Source organism: Pteropus medius, unplaced genomic scaffold, assembly GCF_902729225.1.
Source record: "Pteropus medius unplaced genomic scaffold, Ma_sr-lr_union100, whole genome shotgun sequence".
NCBI classification, from domain to species: domain Eukaryota; kingdom Metazoa; phylum Chordata; class Mammalia; order Chiroptera; family Pteropodidae; genus Pteropus; species Pteropus medius.
This window is the reverse complement of record NW_024349801.1, coordinates 1,380,988-1,399,732: the sequence shown is the minus strand read 5'-3', so window position 1 is coordinate 1,399,732 and position 18,745 is coordinate 1,380,988. Positions and strand designations below refer to the sequence as shown.

Here is an 18,745-nt window from a genome sequence, read left to right as displayed (position 1 = left end):
ACACAAAACCAGAGATATAACTTATACAAAGTAGATAAGTAAAAAATTCATAGTTAAACACATAACAATGAAACTGTAGAATACTAGATATAGATCTTAAGAGGCAAGGGAAAAGACAGATGAAGACATCTAACACCAACAGTGAAACAGAGAAGACAATGGAATATGCTGAGAGAAAAAGCCTGTCAAGGTAGAATTCTGTACCCAGCAAAAACATCTTACAAGAATGAGGACAAAATGCAGATGTTTTCAGATACACAAAAACTAGGAAAGCTTACTCTCACTAAAGAAATTTCTAAAGAATGTATTTTAGGAAGAAGGAAACTAATCTGAGAAATAATGTCTGAGATGCAAGAAAGAATATGTTAAAAGATAAGCAGGAATATTAAATTTTTGAGTTTTTTTGAGCAAAAATCAATTTGAATCTGGCAGCATCCAATCTAGCAGATAAAAAGTTGCTCCAAGAAGCTGTATAAAACGAAAGGCTTTTATGGGCAAAGGAAGTAGGAACAAGAAAGTTATATGAGGCAAAAATAGTAGGCTGGTTATCACCAGGTTACTCTTTTAGGGGATGGCAGGGGTCTATCAGATAGATTACCAAACTAGTGCAGATCAGGTGAGTCCTGATTGACTGGTTTAAGATTCCATTTCTGGGAGAGTCAAAATTGTAAATTAAGTCTCAGTCTGATTAGCATAAATACTCCATTTTGGGCCTGTTGTCTTGTTTTTAACAACTAGTAAAAAAAGAAATTGGCAAACTGCGGGTAAATCAAAATAAACAACTATACAAAACTAGTAACATTTAATTTGGGGGTGTTAAAAATAATGACATAAAATAGATCTTTGTTTTTCACTTTCATATACTTCTATATCTAATGATACTAGACAATAACAACACATAATCTGAGGGAGGAATAATTAGATTAAAGCATTAGATCATACATTTGGGGCAGCAATATAGAGATGCTGATTAAATTTATATTTTTAATATTAAATATCCATGGTGAAATTTCAAGGGTAACCACTAAAAAAAAAAAACAGAAATAGAACATATAACTTTCAAACCAAGGGCAAAAGGTGGAATGGGGAGAAATCTAAAAAAAAAGTTCCATTCTATTAATGCAATTCTAAACTTCCTATCTGGCAAGAAACTTAGTATTAGCCCAACTTTTTACAAAATGACTCTTCACAGTGGTAAGAACTTCTGTGACTACAGAAACCATGTTAGATCTGACTTCATTTTGCCTGGCATTAAGAAGCACCTGGTTGATGAAAAACAAAACAGATGACTGCATTCCATATGGCATCGAATACATGGATCCTACTATAACTTGAAAATCACATCCGAGCTGGGATGTTATGTACAGTATGGTGACTATGGGTAACAATACTGTATTGTGTACTAGAAGGTGGCTAAGAGAATAGATCTTAAATGTTCTCACCATAAGTGCTTGGGGAAAAATTTAAAAAGAAAATGATTGAGAAAATAAAAATTAAGACCAATGCTAAATACAGATAAAACTACAATACAAAAGCAAAAATAAGCAATCGAACAAAGAAAACAGATCCAGAAAATCCTAGCAAACATTCAAAACACAAAGAGACGATATGATGCTGGGGCAGCTCTACCTTTTCTGCTGCAGTGCCTCGTCCAGGACATCCTGCTTGTCCTGCAGCATCTGATGGAGGTGCCTCATCTCCTGCTGGTACTGAGCTGTCTTGTTAGCAAAGTCCTCCTGCTGCTCTGCCAGACGGTGACTAATGTTACCCAGCTTCAGTGCTGACTGCTTCTTGTACCCCTGGAGGAGGAGAAGGTACTGTGTGAGTGAGGGGATGCTGCTTCTTGCCTAGGTCAATGGCTTCCTTCAGTGCATTCCCTACCCAATTCCTTGGGCTGTCAGAGTTATCCCTGGATAGGTCTGATCTGGGAAGGCATGTCTGGATTATAAAAGTCACATAAAGTAATAAAAGAATTTCAAGTACAATAAAACCAAATTTAATTTGTATCATGTCTCGTTTTTTATATATTATAAATAAAATTAAAATAGAAGGACCTGGCAAGATCTGTCCTACTCTTCTGTTGGTAAAGAAGTGACTGACATAGAAGACTAATTCATTCATTTTCCTATGTACATTTTTATTGTATAGTGTTTAAGGTTATGAATTTCCCTCTGAGCCTTTCTAAAACTGTTGTCACATAGATTCTGATTTATAGTTCATACAGATTCAATTCTCTTGAGAAATTATGATATTCTTGAAGTGGATCTAAGATGGCAGCACAAAACTCTGAGCTCGCCCCCTCTGAAGAACACACTGAATTTACATCTATATTTAAAGCAATTCTTCCTGAGAGAAAACTGAGAGCCAGTTGGGCAGCTTCTGCACAACAAACAAGAAGGACTGTCGAAAGAAGGCTGGGGAACTGTGAGGGCTCCTTCGGAGCTAAGACAATTCTCCAGGACCAAAGGAACTGGTGAGCGCCATTACTTATATTTCCTCTGCACCTGAACAGCAGGCAGGAGCTCCTATCCAGGATCTCTGGATGAACTGTAGGGCCACTGTAGCATGTACCCAGCCATCCCTCTTGGAACTAGATCCAGCAAGAACAGGAGAACACCGCAGTGTGCACAAATGGGGTCCCTCCACATGGACATTGATCTAGCGGGTGCATCAGGATGCTGCTGCTGCTGCATGCACCTACAGGGCTTCATGTGCATGTGAGACCTCTGATCAGAGAGAGTGAAGAACTAGCAAAATGCTATAGTAATCCGCATGCCAGGCTATCCCATCCAGAAAGGGTGCAGAGATAGTGGGGTACTCCTGCACGTGCATGTGGGGCTGCCCTATCCAGACTTGGTTCAGGCAACAGAAGATTAAAACAACAGGGTGCTCTGGATGCATACAGGGCAGCCCTGCTGGAGCAAAAGGGCAAGGAAGCACATACGAACCAGGCTGGCCTGCCTAGAACCCACTCCTTCTGGCCAAGCAGCTTATCAGGTATACCATGTGCCTTCCTGACTACAACTGGCCTACCAAAAACGTCTGGCACACAGACTGGGAGACATATCTGTTTCGGTTAAACCATAGGAACAAACAGAGAAAGCCAAACAAAATGGTGAGACAGAAGAATATGCCCCAAATGAAGGAATAAGAAAAAATCCCAGAGAAAAACTCTAATGAAATGGAGAGAACTCATTTGCCTGATAAAGAATTCAAAGAAACAGTTGAATGGATGCTCAACAAACTTGAGAGTAGAATAAAGGAACTCAGAGAGCACTTCATTTAGAAAATGTAATAAAGAATCAACCACAGATGAAAACAATAACTGAAATGAATAAAAATTAGAAAGAACTGAAAATAGATTAGTTAATATAGAAGAATAGATTAGCAACCTGGAAGACAGAATAGTGGAAATCGCTCAATCAGAACAGCAGAATGAAAAAAGACTTAAAAAATGAGGATAGTATAAGGGACCTCTGGGATAATATTAAGTGCTGTAACATCTGCATCATAGGGATTTCAGAGAGAGAAGAGTGAGTAAAAAGGGCAGAAAGTACATTTGAATAAATAATGGCTGAAAACTTTCTTAATCTGGAGAAGGAAACAGACATCCAGGCCAGAAAGCACAAAGTTCCAAAAAAAATGAACCCAAAGAGACTCACACCAAGACATATTGTAATTGAAACAGCAAAAGTTAAGGATAAAGGCAAGACAACAACAAGGAAACAAGTCACAATAAGGGAAACCCCATGAGGTTATCTACTGATTTCTCAGAAGCAACTTTATAGGCCAGAAGGGAGAGGCAGGAAATATTTACAATGCTAAAAGAAAAAAAAAAACCTATATTCTAGAATATTATATCTGGCAAGGTTATCATTCAGAATTGAAGGATAAAGAGTTTTTCAGAAAAGCAAAAATTAGAGGAGTTCACCACCACTAATCTAACTTTACAAAAAGTGTTAAAGGATCTTCTTGAGGCACAAAAGAAAAGGCTCTAACCAGAAATGAGAAAATACTAGAAGGAAAAAAAATCTCACCAATAAAGGCAAATATATAATAATCACAGTGAATCAAGAAAAGCTAATATGAAGGTTGAAAGACAAAAGTAGCAAAATTAACTATAACTGCAATAAATAGGGGGTACATAAAATAGAAAGATAAAAAACATAATGTTCAAAATATAAAGAGTATAGTGTTTTTAGAATGTATTTGAATTTTCACACATATCAGCTTAAAATAGAGTGCTATAGATATAGATGGATATATACGAGCCTCACAGTAACCAAAACCCAAAAACCTACAAAAAATACACAAAAATAAAGAGAAAGGAACCCAATCAAAACACAAATGAAAACCAGCAAATCAAAAGAAAAGAGATCAAGAGAAGAAAGGAATAGAGAAGAACAAAGCAACCAAAACCAACAAAATGGCAATAACTACATACCTATCAATAATTACTTTAAATGTAAATGGACAATATGCTTCAACCAAAAGACACGGAATGGCAGAATAGATAAAAAAGCAAGACTCATTTATATGCTTTCTACAAGATACTCACTTCGGTTTGAAAGACACATACAGACTAAAAGTGAAGGGATGAAAAAATACATTTCTATGCAAATAAAAACAAAAAGAAAGTTGGGGTAGCAATATTCATATCAGAAAAAACAGACCTTAAACACAGTGTAAAGAGACAAAGAAGGACACTACTTAATGTTAAAGGGATTAATCCAGAAGAGAATATAACAATTGTAAATGTCTATGCAACCAACACAGGAGCACCCAAGGATATGAAGCAAATATTAATGGATATAGTCAGAAATTAATAGTAATAAAATACTCCTCTTCAATGGACAGATCATAGAGATAGAAAATTAATAAAGAAATAATGGCTTTAAATGCCACATTAGATCAAATTGACCTAATAGGCATGTATAGAGCGTTTCTTCAAAGAACTGCTAATTGCATATTTTTGTCAAGTGCACATGGAACATTTACCAGGATAGATCACATAGTATGCCACAAAATGAGCCCCAATAAATTCCAAAAGATCAAAATTATAACAAGCATGTTTTCTGACCACAATGGCATGAAACTAGAAATCAACTTCAGAGAGAAAAGTGTAAAAAACACAAATATGTGGAGATTAAACAATATGCTACTAAATACTAAACAACCAATGGATCAAAAAGGAAATCAAGTAGAAGGTACCTTCAGACAAATGAAAATGAAAATATAACTTTACAAAATTTATGGGATTCAGCAAAAGCTGTTCTACAAAGAAAGTTCATAGCTATACAGGTCTATCTAAAGAAGTAGGTAAAATCCAAAGTAAACAACATAACTTTATTCCTAAAGGAACTAGAAAAAGAAGAACAAACAAAATCCAAAGTAAGTAGAAGGAAGGAAATAATTAAGATCAGAGCAGAAATAAACAAAATATAGACTAAAAAAAAAAGTAGAAAAGATCAATGAAACTAAGAATTGGGTCTTTCAAAGGATAAATAAAATTGACAAACCTCTAGCAAGACTCATCAAGAGAAAAAGAGAGCCCAAATAAATAAAATCAGAAATGAAAGAGAAAAGATCACTACCAACACAACAGAAATACAAAGGATCATTGAAGAAAGTATGAACAATTATATGTCAATGAACTGGACAATCTAGAAGAAATAGGTAAATTTCTAGAAACATACAACTTTCCAAGACTAAATAAGGAAGAAACAGAATCTGAATAAACTGATTACTAGCAATAAAATTAAAGAAACAATCAAAAATTTCCCAGCAAATGAAAACTCAGGACCAGATGGCTTCCCAGGTAAATTCTACCACACATTTAAAGAAGAATTAATGCCACCCTGAACAAGCCCAATCCCGTCTGATCTGGGAAGCTAAGCAGGGTTGGGCCTGGTTAGTATTTGGATGGGAGACCACCTAGGAAGACCAGGTGCTGTAGGCGTAAAAAAATAAAAAAATAAAAATTAATATCTATCCTCAAAATATTCCAAAAATTTGAAGAGGAAGGAATGCTTCCAAATTCATTTTACAGGGCCAGCATTACTCTGATACTAAAACCAGACAAAGACATTACAAAAAAAGAGACTTAAAGGCCAATATCCCTGATGAACGAACGTAAATGCAAAGAATTTCAACAAAATACTAGCAAACCAAATTCAACAAAACATTAAAAGGATTATACACCATGATCAAGTGGGATTTATACTAGGGATATAAGGGTGGTTCAACATTTGCAAAGCAACATGATTCATCACATCAACAAAAACCAAAGATAAAAATCATGTGATCATCTCAACAGATGCAGTGAAATCATTTGACAAAATTCAACATCCATTTATGATAAAAAATAAAGTGATTATAGAAGGAACTTAACCTCAAATTGATAAAGGCTGTGTACATGACAAGCCCATAGCTAATATACTAAATGGTGAAAAGCTGAACACTTTTCCTGTAAGATCAGGAACAAAACAAGTATACCCACTCCTACCACTATTATTCAATATAGTATTGGAAATCCTAGTCATAGCAATCAGACAAGAAAAAGAAATAAAAGGCATCTAAATTGGAAAGGAAGAAGTAAAACTGTCACTATTTGCAGATGACATGATACTATACATAGAAAACCCTAAAGAATCCACCAAAAAATTAATAGAATAAGTGAATTCAGTGAAGTAACAGGATACAAAATTAATATACAGAAATCTGCCACATTTCTATACATTAATAACAATCAGAAGGAGAAATTAAGAAAACAATCCCATTTACAAATACATCAAAAAGAAAAAAATACCTAGGAATAAACATAACCAAGGAATGGAAAGACTTGTACTCTGAAAACTATAGGACATTGAAGAAATAAATTGCAGAGGACACAAATAAATAGAATGTAACATGCTTATAAACTGGAAGAATTAATATCGTTAAAATGAACATACTACCCACAGCAATCTACAGATTCAATGCAATCCTTATCAAAATGCCAATAGCATTCTTCTCAGACCTAGAACAAATAATCCTAACATTTATATGGAACCACGAGAGACCTCGAATAGCCATAGCAACCTTGAGAAAGAAGAACAAAGTTGGAGGTATCATGATATCTGATATTAATCTATACTACAAAGCTATAATAATCAAACAGTATGGTAATGGCACAAAAACAGACACAAAAATCAATGGAACAGAATAAAGAGTCCAGAAATAAACCCTTTCATATATGGTCAATTAATCTACAAAAGATGGCAAGAATGTACAATGGAGAAATGTACAAGTGATGTTGGAAATACTGGGCAAAAAAAAAAAAGAGAGAGAGAGAGAGAAGAAACTGGACTGGTCTCTTACACCACATACAAAAACAAACTCAAAATGGATTAAAGACTTAAATGTAATTCCTGAGACCATAAAGCTCCTGGAAGAAAATACAGGTAGTTAACTATCTGATATCAGTCTTGGTAATATCTTTTTTGGATATGGTCCTTTGAGCAAGGGAATCAACAGCGAAATTGAACAAATGGGACTTCATCAAACTAAAAAGCTTCTGTAGAGTGACAGAAACCATTAACAAAACAGAATCTACTGAATGGGAGAATATACTAAAAAATGATATACCTGATAAAGTGCCGATATCCAAAATACATGAGGAACTCATATATTTCAAAAACAAAAATAAACGATCTGTTCAAAAAATGGGCAGAGGACTTGAAGAGGCATTTCTTCAAAGAAGACATATAGATGGTCAAAAGACATATGAAAAGATGCTCAAGTCACTAATCATCAGGGAAATACAAATCAAAACCACAATGAGGTACCACTTAACACCAGTGAGAACGGCTGTTATCAAAAAGTCAACAAATAACATGTGTTGGCGAGTATGTAGAGAAAAGGAAACCCTTGTGCACTGTTGGTGGGACTTCAAATTGGAGCAGCCACTATGGAAAACAGTATGGAGATTCCTCAAGAAAACTAAAAATAGATCTACCATACTACCCAAGAATTCTACTTCTGTGTTATCTGAAAGAAACAAAATCACTAATTTGAAAAGATATATACACTCAAATGTTCACTGCAGCATTACTAGTAGGAGCCAAGATATGGAAGCAACCTAAGTGTCCATGGATAGATGAATGGATAAAGATTTGGTATATATACAATGAAATATTATGTAGCAACCCCCTACCCCCCAAAAAACTCACCATTTGTGACAACATGGATGGCCCTAGAGAGTATTATGCTATGTGAAGTTAAGTCAGACAGAGAAAGACAAATTATCATATGGTTTCACTTACATGTAGAATCTAAAAAAAACAAAAATAAACAAGACTCCTAGAAACAGAGACCAAAGAGATGGTTGCCAGAGGGGAGGGGAGTGAGGAGATGGGTGAAAAAGGGAAAGGGAATATGGTCAATACCGTGATAAGTCTGCATGGTGACAGATATTACTAGATGAGTGTGGTGATCATATTGTAAGGTATATAAATGTTGAATCACTACATTGTACACCAGAAACTAATACACTTTGCCAACTACACTTAAGTTTAAAAATTAAAAATTGAAAGAAAAGAAATCATGACATTCAATTTATATAGCCTCAATTTATATAGATTCAAAAATTGGCTTACTGTATAGTTTTTGCATTTCCATATGAAAAAGTATTTTCTGCTTTGATTTTATTAATTTCTGGTTTTCATATTTTTGATCAACAAATATCTGCCTTATTTCTATGTTACAGGTTTATTAAGGATTTTCTTTTTGCACTCAATCTAAGATCAATTTCTGTGACTGTTGTGTACATATATAAATAAAACTTACAGATTATGTTGCTAAATCTTCTATATCCTTAGTTACTTTTCTTTAATCTCTGAATCTGTCTTGGACAGATTAATATTCTTGTTATTTTTTAAGTTTCCATTTTCCTTTGTACCTCCTGTATTTTATACTTTATAAATTCACTGTTGTGTTATTTAGTACATATTCATAACTACTATATATTATTAATTATAGTGTTTAGCATTATGGAGGCCTCTCCTTTTGTCTCATTTAGTGCTTTTGGCCTGAATTCTACGTTGGCAGTTGTAGGTATTACAACCTTGTTTTCTTTTTGTTTGCATACATCTGGATTATCTTCATTCATCTTTTAATTTTTATTCTTTGTAGAACACTTTGTTTCAGATTGTCTCTTGGCTCTAGCATAGAACTGTTTTTGCTTTATAAGTGAATCTAAAAAACTGTTCTTTTAATGGGTAAATTAAGCTCATTTACATTTATGACAAGACTTGTTTGATCTCGATTTTATTTTATGCTTTATTGTTTGATCTACATACACTTTTAAAGATTCTACTGTAGTCTGTTTTCTATGCTTTTTTGGTGTTATAATTCTGTTTAGGATTGAATTTCTTTTGATTCCTGTGGTTACTTTTATTCATATATTTTTATGCCTTTACATTACATGTCCTTAGTCCCTGTATTTTTGATACTCTCCATTGGTTTGCTATCAAAAGTAACATAATGTTGGCTCATACTGTTGGCTCATAATGTTGGGTTTCATTCTTCTCCTACTTAAATATGCTTAATTTCCTCCTACTTGATTTTTCAGCTTTATTTTTTTCACTTAATAATTTACTTTCCCTTTTTAAAAATAATTTTTAATTATAGCTGACATACAATATTATTTTTGTTTCAACATAGTGACTAGACTTATATAACTTATGAAGCGATCACCCTGATAAGTCTAGTACCCATCTGACACCATGTTACTAAATGTTATTGACTATATTAAAATGTTTTCACTATATTCTCTATGTTAGTACTTTACATCCCTGTTTTTATAAATGGCAATCTGTACCTCTTAATCCCTTCCCCTTTTTACCCATCCCTCCCAAACCCATCCCATTTGGTAACCATCAAAATGTTCTCTGTATCTACGAGTTTGATTTTTAGATTCCAAATATAAGAAAAATCATATGGTATTTGTCTTCCTCTGACTTATTTCACTTAGCATAATACCTTCTAGGTCCTCCATCCATGTTGCTGTAGATGGCAAGATTTCATTCTTTTTTTTATCGCTCAGTAATATTCCATTATATATATGTACCAGCTTTTCTTTATCCATTCATCTACTGATGGACACTTAGGTTGCTTCCATATCTTGGCTATTGTAAATAATGCTGCAGTGAGCATAGGGATGCATATGTCTTTCAAATTTGTGTTTTGGGTTTCTTTCGATAAATAGTCACAGGTGAAAGTACTGGGTCCTTCTTTGTTTCTTATTACAGCCTTTGCTTTTTAAAGTATATTTTGTCTTAAGTATTGCTATCCCAGCTTTCTTTTTCATTTTCATTTGCATGAAATATCTTTCCATCCCTCTACTTTGTGTGTTTTGATCTGAAGTTGGTCTCTTATAGGCAGCATGTGTATGGGTCTTGTTTTCTTATCTGTTCAGCCACCCTATATTTTGATTGGAGCATTTAATATATTTACATTTAAAATAATTATTGATAGGTATGTAGTTATTGCCATTTTATTATTCACATTTATGTACACCCTCTTCTTCTTCTTAAAGAAAGAAATCCCTTTAACATTGCTTGTAATATTGGTTTGTTAGTGACTAACTCCTTTAGGTTTTGTTTTTTGTTTTTGTTTTTGGTCTTGGAAGCTCTTCATCTTTCCTTTGATTCTACATGATAGCTTTGCTGGATAGAGTAATTTTAGTTCTAGGACCTTACTTTTCATCACTTTAACTATTTCAGGCCAATCCCCTCTGGTCTGCAAAGTTTCTGTTGAGAAATCAGCTGACAGTCTTACGGGAATTCCACTGTACATAACTAGCTGTTTTTCTCTTGCTGCTTTTAAGATTCTCTTTGTTTTTATCCTTTGGCATTTTATGATGTATCTTGGTGTAGGCCTCTTTGGGTTCATCTTGTTTGGGATTCTCTGCGCTTCCTGGGGTTGTATGTCTATCTCCTTCACCGGGTTAGGAAACTTTTCACTCATTATTTCTTGAAATAGGTTTTCAATTCCTTGCCCTCCCTCCTCTCTGTCTGGTACCCCTATGATGTGAATATTGGTAGGCTTGATGTTGCCCCAGAGGTCCTTTAAACTACTCTCATTTTTATGAATTCTTTTTTCTTTTTGCTGTTCTGACTGGGTATTTTCTGCTACCTTGTCTTTCAAATTGCTGATTTGATCCTCCACTTCATTTAATCTACTATTAATTCCCTCTAATGTATTCTTCATTTCATTGATTGTAATCTTCATTTCTGACTGGTTCTTTATGTTTTCTATCTCCATTTTTCTGTCTCCTATCTCTTTGCTGAAGTTCATACTGAGATAGATCACTTAGCATCCTTATAAACAGTTCTGAACTCTGCATCTGGTAGATTGCTTGTCTCCATTTTGTTTAGTTCTTTTTCCAGAGTTTTGTTCTGTTCTTCCATTTGGGACATGTTTCTTTGTCTCCTCCTTTTAACTGCATCCCTGTGTTTGTTTCTATGTATTAGATAGAACTGCTACATCTCCTGGTCTTGGTAGAGTGGCCTTATGTAATAGGTGTTCTGTGGGGTCCAGTGGTGTGATCTCCCTGGTCACCTGAGCTAGGTGCTCCAGGTGTGTCCCTGGTGCAGGTTGTGTGCGCCCTCCTGTTGTAGTTGAGTCCTGATTGACTACAGCATAGGAGGTATTGTGCAGGGGCCAACCCCACAAAGCAGGACTCGCTTTAGAAGGGCTCTGGTGCCTGTTGAGTCACCTTTTGGGTGTGTCATTTGTGGAGGTGGTTGGGTGGTGCTCTGTGTGGTCTAAATCTGGCCACTGGGTGTGTTGGTTCTGGGGTTTCTTGAGAGGCATCCTGGTGCAGGCCAAGTTCAGCTGCTGCCTTTGCCTGGCCCAAGGCCACCTGGTATGAGGTACTGAGTGTTCTGCAGATAGTTGCCACTTGTACTGACTGGGCTTGGAGGTGCCTGGGAGAAGCTAAACTGTAGACCAAGGCCAACTGCACAGTGCCAGGATTAGGGCCACTTAGCAAGAGGTACAGGGCATGCTGAGGCCAGACACTGCTTGTTTGGGGTCTGTGAACCTTTGAGAAATTTTAGGAAAGTCTGTAGCATGAGCCAAGACAAGCCACTGGAAGCAGCTTGGTTGGCCCAAAAGTCGGGTGGGGTGAGGTCTCAGGGAATCACCAGGGTGATGTGAACAGTGTTAGTCAGGTTGCTGGAGACTCAGACTTGGCACTTGGAAGCTGAGTTGCGGGAAAGACTTAGGAAAGGAACAGTGGCTTCTGCCAGCACTTTCTGTCTTGGAGGAAGCTGCCCCTACAGCCCTCACCCTGAAACCAGACAATGCAGTTCCTCCTCCTATGTCATTGGTGCCTTTGGAGCTGCTGCCCCAGTGCTGGAGCTCAGAGTGAGTGAGTCCATCAGTGAGCAAATCTGTACATGGGTTCTTTAAGAGGAATTCCTGGGACTCCAGCAGCCCTCCATCTCACTCAGCCACAATCCCCACTGCTTTTCACAGCCAGAGTTATGGAGACTTCTCTTCCTAACAATGGAACCCTGGGTTGGGGAGCCCTGTGTGGGATTGGGATCCCTTCCTCCACCAGAGCACCTCTGTCATCCCCCGCAGCTGAGATATCCCTCCTAATTTTTAACTGCCACACATGGGTATGGGATCAACCCATTTTGCAACTCTGTTCCTCCTACCAGTCTCAATGTGGCTTCTACTCTATGTCCTTAGTTGTAGGACTTCTGTTCAGCTAGACTTCAGGTGATTCTCAGTGATGACTGTTCTATAATTTATTTGTGATTTTAATGCAGTCATGGGAGGAGGCATGCACAGTGTTTACCTACTGGCAGTCTCATTTGAAGTTTTGGTTTTAAATAATATCCTTTCACTCTTAAGTTATTACATATAAAGCAACCAGCAAGTTTATTCTACTTTCTACCTTATTTTCCCCTTCACTTATTATTTTTTCCTTGGTTGTATTATTTCTACATTGTCAGAGAACACTTACATTCTATTCCAGCATCCCTATCTCTGCTTTAAGTCTTAGTTGACAGTTAAATATACTCTTTGTTCACCACTAATACTTTTCCAAGGTCTGCCATTTCTTGGTTGGCTAAACTCAGGTTGATTGATCCTTAGGACAAAGCTCTTATATGGTCAAAACTGTCAGAAGAGCAGCTTGGTTAGATGGAAACATCCTTGGCTCACACTCTTTTCTCAAATATAGATGGCATTCCACTTGTTCTCTGACATTCAGTGTTGCTGTTGAAAAGTGTGATGCCAATGTGTTTTGTTTTTTATGCCTTTTTGACTGGGTGTCCAAGGTATTCTTTCTTTATCTTAAAAGTCATATTAGATCTTGGTGTCAATTTTGTGGGTCCATCTTGGTCAATTTGTCTTAGGTACATAATTTGCCCTTTCAATATATAGATTCAAGTCTTCTTTTATCAGAAAAGTTTTTATGAATTATGGTTTAGAGCAGAAAATTCCACTGTTTGGTTTCCTCTTTGGGGAATCTAACAATAGATATATTGGATCTCTATCACTTTCTACTGAATTCTTTTTACATTCCAATTTCTGCCTTCTTGTCTTTGCCTTTTTCATCTCTATCCTTTGTCACTTTTTGTGCGTTTATGATAACTTTCTCTTTGTAATTTAGTCCACGTTTCTGAAATGGTTTAGCTTTTCCTTCTATTTCTTTCTTATATTGTAGCAGTTCCATTTCACATCCTCCTTTGTCTGATCATCTCTTCTTAGGGTTCTGTGTTTCTGCTTTGTGGTATTTATTCCTAGCTTTGACTGTTTTATTAAGTTTTAGCTACCAACAGCCCATCTAGCTACTGACTTATTTACCTACATAACTACTTGCCTATCAATTCACTTTGAAGTACAGGTTACAATTTTTATTTCCTTTGTGGCAATATTTTTTTTTAAAGCATTTTTATTATGTACAGCAAAGTTATACCTTTCTTCCTTTTTCTTAAGGTATTTTTGTATGGCAGGCACAAATTCCTTTGGGATAAGATGAGTTTCTGAGAGGGTGGGAACCCTGGCTGGTTGGGTCAGGGAAGGTTTCCAAGTTTTACACGTCACCTCTTGTAGCCCCTTTCTGGTTACCTGAATCCAGGTTGGTTTGACAGAAAAGCTTCTGCCTGCAGCTCTGAGTTTCCTAGATATCATCATACTCCAAGGTTATGTCCTCAGTTTCACAAATCATATTTTGCTGTGGTTTTGTGAGATGTCACCTCTGGATTTTCTCAAGCCTTTTCCAGGTCTCTTCTCTTCATATCTCAGAGATTCTGCCCTGTCTAACCTGGATGTGACTTCCTCTCTGGGTGGCTGGGTGGGCCCTTTTAATTATTCCTATTCAGATGAACAATAATGGGATGGATTCCTAAGACAAAGCCAACCATTTTGAAGATCAGAACTTCTCCTTTGAAAATAAAAGCCAACAGGAAACTAGAAAAACAAAAACTCTTAATTGTTCATTATTACTCATAATACTTCTCTGCAGAGTCCCATCAACTAATACTGTGGTGTATTCCTTCTAGCCTTTTGATGCACAGTTGAGATACTGTTTTGTACACCGCTTTTGATTTTGTTGAATTTTTTAAATTGTAAAATATATTATTTAATTAATTCCCCAAATAGTTATAAAATTTATTGAATACTATGTGCCCCATGCTATTCTAGGTGCTTGGGATATATCAATGAGCAACAACAGAAAAAGAGTCCCCACCTTTGTGGAGCTTATAGTCTGATCACGGGAGACAGAATAACCAGTAAACATAATAATAAACATGATAATAAATAAATTACATAGTCTGGTAGAAGGTGATGTTGTCTTTGGAAGAAACAATAAAGCAAGGTAATGAGAATCAGGAGTGTAGAAGAATGGATGACCAGCAATTTTAAATAGGTAAGCCTCACTGGTAAAGTGACATGTAGATATTTGTGGAGAAATATATAAAATATATGTAAATGATTTAATTACTAATAACAAAGTGATAAATCAAACATTAAGAGAATATTATCAGTATCAGACTTGGAAGTCCTCAAGTGTCCCAATCCTTTAGATATGATCATCAGTCTCATTTTTGCTATTATCTTTTCCTTACTTTTCTAGTTTTACAATCTATGTATGTACCAAACAGTTTAATTCTGCCAGTTTTAAACTTTATATAAATGAGATCATATTATAGGCCTTTGTTTGTGTTGTGCTTCTTTCACTCAATAATGTTTGTGAAGTTCTTCCATATTATTGTAAATATAATTTGTTCATTTCCATTGCTATTAAGCTATCCTTTATGAATCCATTACAATTTATCTGTTCTACTGCTAATGAATATTGGGTTAATTTGGGACAATAATGAACAATGCTGATGTGGTCATCTCCTTACATAATTTCTGGTGCACATGTGCAAGGGTTTCCTTACTAGTAAGACCATATATTCAAGGGAGGAATGGCTGGGTTGTGAGCTATGTGTATGTTCTACCTCACTCAAGGTTTGAACCAATTTCCAGCTCAAGAAGTGATGCAGAAAAGTTCCCACTGCTTCATGTCATTTCCAAACACGCTGTATTATCAAACTTAATTTTTGACCTTGTAGGTGCAAAATGAGTAAAAACATACTTTCACTCTTTTAAGATTTTCTCTTTGCCTTTGGTGTACTGCATTTTCACTTTAAAGTGTCTAGGTGTGGATTTTTAAAAATTTATCTTGCTTGGTGCTCAGATTATGACAGCTAAGGAGTACTTTAAGACTAAATTTACCATACCTCATTTACTTTAAAACTGTGTCAGACAGTGAGATTCTGTGATACAGCCTTCATATCACACAGATCAAATTCCTAGAAAACTACAATACCTGCTAGTGATCTATGATGACATTCAGAAGTCAGCATAACTCTATAGGGTGTATGATTAAATTAAATCATTCCTACCACTAGAAGCCACAGGGTAAATTCCCGAGTGCTAAGTGTGAGACTAATTCAGGCATTTTAGCAAAGGAGCCCTTTCTTCAAATAACATCATGCTATGCGTAAAAGCTGACATTTGAGAGTAAGAGTGGAGCTGCTCTGGGCCACAGAGGGAAAGAGTATCTTAGACAGTGAGAACGTGGTGACCACAAAAGGCAACCACCCATTATAAATAGGAATAGTGATGCCTTGGAGGGAATGCTAGTCTTTCTTGAGTTTAGTTAGAGAGGGGTGACCTCCCCGGGGGTGGCCCAGAATCCAGATCAGGGTGGCTCAGGGAGGCTACATGGGGCAGAGCCTACTGGAAACCAGAAAGTCCCTCGGGCAGCATCTGTCTGTATCACCTGAAAATCAAGACCTGCAGGCAATGCAGCTTCCAAAAACTTCAAGTTTTTATTACTTAAGCAATATTTATGAAACATAGGAAAAATAAAATCTGTTCTCTGAATCAAGATACACATTGAGTCTGATTGATTTTAAGTTTTCTTAACTTTGTTCAAGTAAATAATTCAGGACTAAACTTTATGTTCCCTAAAATAAAACAAACTCAAAACACACATTTACATATATATGATTAAATGATACGTGTAAAATGTACCACTTTCTTAAACATGGAAATCTGCCCCCAGTAAGCCTCCATTCCCACTGGAAAATGGAATCTCTAAGGCTGAAGGACCACTTACCTTGACCTTCTCTTCTAGCCTTCCCAAGCGAATATTGCCTTCTACGATTTTGTCGAGAACTCCATGTTTCTCACTTTCTAAACATTGGGCCTAAGGAGAAAGGTGAAAAGAAAAATAATGGGCTCTCAGTTTTATAGAAAGAATTAAAAGAATAAAAAGTTCTTTGGTCTCCTGTCTCTGCCTTCGGCCATGCCGTCAATGACCCTCTGCAGTCCAAGCCGGTCTTCGGACACGAGAAGGAGGCTGCAACTTTGGCGTACTGCGAACAGGGCAGGAGCCTCATCAAGGGGACTAATTCCATTAGTTTACCTTCTAAAATATCATTTGCCATTATTTAAAGTTTGGGTTATTCACCTTTCAAAATATTCTTCCCCTATGGTTGAAAGATAAAATTTTGAAGAATTTGAATATTCGCTGTTGAAATTATAAAAGATAAAGCTTTTTATGGATAATTTTGTAAAAAAAAATACTCTTAAAATTATATTTACATGTTAATTTGCAGTGTACTTGAAGTAACTGAGGAAACTTACCAAATACATAAGATTGTCACGTTCCTGGGTTATATTCTCTGCCAGGCCAACAAGATTTGCCAGGTACTGGTGAGCAGACATTTCATTCACCATGGCTTTTTCCACCTGCTTTTTGAGGACATCAATTTTCCTTTGAGACCTCCTAAAGAGTTCCCCAAATGATGGAATAAAGAACTTATTAACCTGAAAGGCTAGGGCATAGTGAATATTTACACTATAAAAACAGCAAGTATGTTAGCATTTAAACATTATTTTTCAGCAAACTAAATCTCTAAGTTTCAAGGTGAGAAAAAGTAACCGAATTTAATTTTAAGCCAAGCGTAATTACTATCTCAAAGTCAAGGCAATAGGAAGCACAAAATGCTTCGCATGATTAATATGCTAATTATATATTATTCTATTAAATCTTTGGCTCATGTTCTAAAAGACACTTTTGAAAAAGGAATTCAGTAATATCAAAGGAGACTTTTGGGAAATGGTTAGGAAAAAAGTTCCAGAACTTTCAGAGTCTTAGGGTCGTCATTATGATGATCAACCCTATGTGAGCTGGATGTGAGAACCGTTGGTTAACACCAGTTAACAGAAAAGCTTATACTGTACTTATATTTTGATATCCAATCATGTCAATTCTATTTTATAGTCAATATTAGAAAAAGATAAAGAATATTCCTCAATTGTCCTTTTTTAACTATTAAAAAAACAGCTTAAGAAAAACCCATAAAAACCTGTTTATTTTCTGTGCCCTTTCAAGCTCAGTTTCCAGCGCTTTGTTTTGAGTTGTCAGATTGTTCTTCTCTAACAGCAGGCCCTTTTTCTGCACTTGCAGGACTGCCAACTTCTCCATCAACTCTTCCATCTCAGCATTTTCTTTCTCTTCTTCCTTCTGCAACTGGCTGATGAATAAAACAGCACAGAGTTGGATCTGGTACAACGAGGCCAAAATGAGGCAGCCACTGCCAGGCAAGTGATAAACAGCCCGCCCCTCCAGCCCTGGGTGGGTCATTTGGTAGGCCTCTGTACACACATGTCCCCATCCCACCCCTGGAGGATCTGGGATGGAGCTCTTAGAGGACGGGAAAGAAAGCATGGTTGGGTACATACTTCTTTGATGGTAATGATCTAACCCCTTTTTCTGGCCACAGTTCTTGCTTAGGCCTGTATATTTATGAGTATATATACTTATTTATACCCTACTCCTTCCAGAAAGAATTTAAGATAGCTCAATTTTTTACACAGTAATAATTGCTCCCCCTCAAATTCTAATGCTAAAACAAATTTTCTATTATACTGTAGTAATTGCATGTTTTTATGATAAAAGAAACAAAGAAAAGGAGGGCATACAATTTCAATATAGAATTCCAGCAAAAAGATCTCAAGAAAAGAGTTACTTCTTCATGGGTTGTATTGGTCGATTTTCATGTAATAACCAGGACTGAACAGGTGGGGCCACATTCTGAGAGATGGGGTTTCTCTGCATATAAGGGGATGGGGGATTCACTTCCTGGCTTGCTGGTTGGCTGGAGAACAAGCCTCTGGTTGCATG

General features: G+C 36.3%; 1 protein-coding gene and 1 pseudogene across 2 annotated transcripts in view; one reads left to right on the top strand and one right to left on the bottom strand.

Annotated features, from left to right (window-relative positions):
* Window positions 1-18,745, bottom strand: part of CEP89 (centrosomal protein 89) — a 65,423-nt gene that overhangs the window by 2,717 nt on the left and 43,961 nt on the right. For both annotated transcript variants that reach the window (XM_039888599.1, XM_039888600.1), the window contains 4 exons: window positions 17,928-18,095; window positions 17,203-17,344; window positions 16,673-16,762; window positions 1,630-1,799 (listed from right to left, as the gene is read on the bottom strand). In XM_039888599.1, coding sequence (XP_039744533.1) covers window positions 1,630-1,799; window positions 16,673-16,762; window positions 17,203-17,344; window positions 17,928-18,095 — 570 coding nt within the window. The remainder of the gene's footprint in view (window positions 1-1,629; window positions 1,800-16,672; window positions 16,763-17,202; window positions 17,345-17,927; window positions 18,096-18,745) is intronic.
* Window positions 5,851-5,949, top strand: LOC120581085 (uncharacterized; annotated as a pseudogene).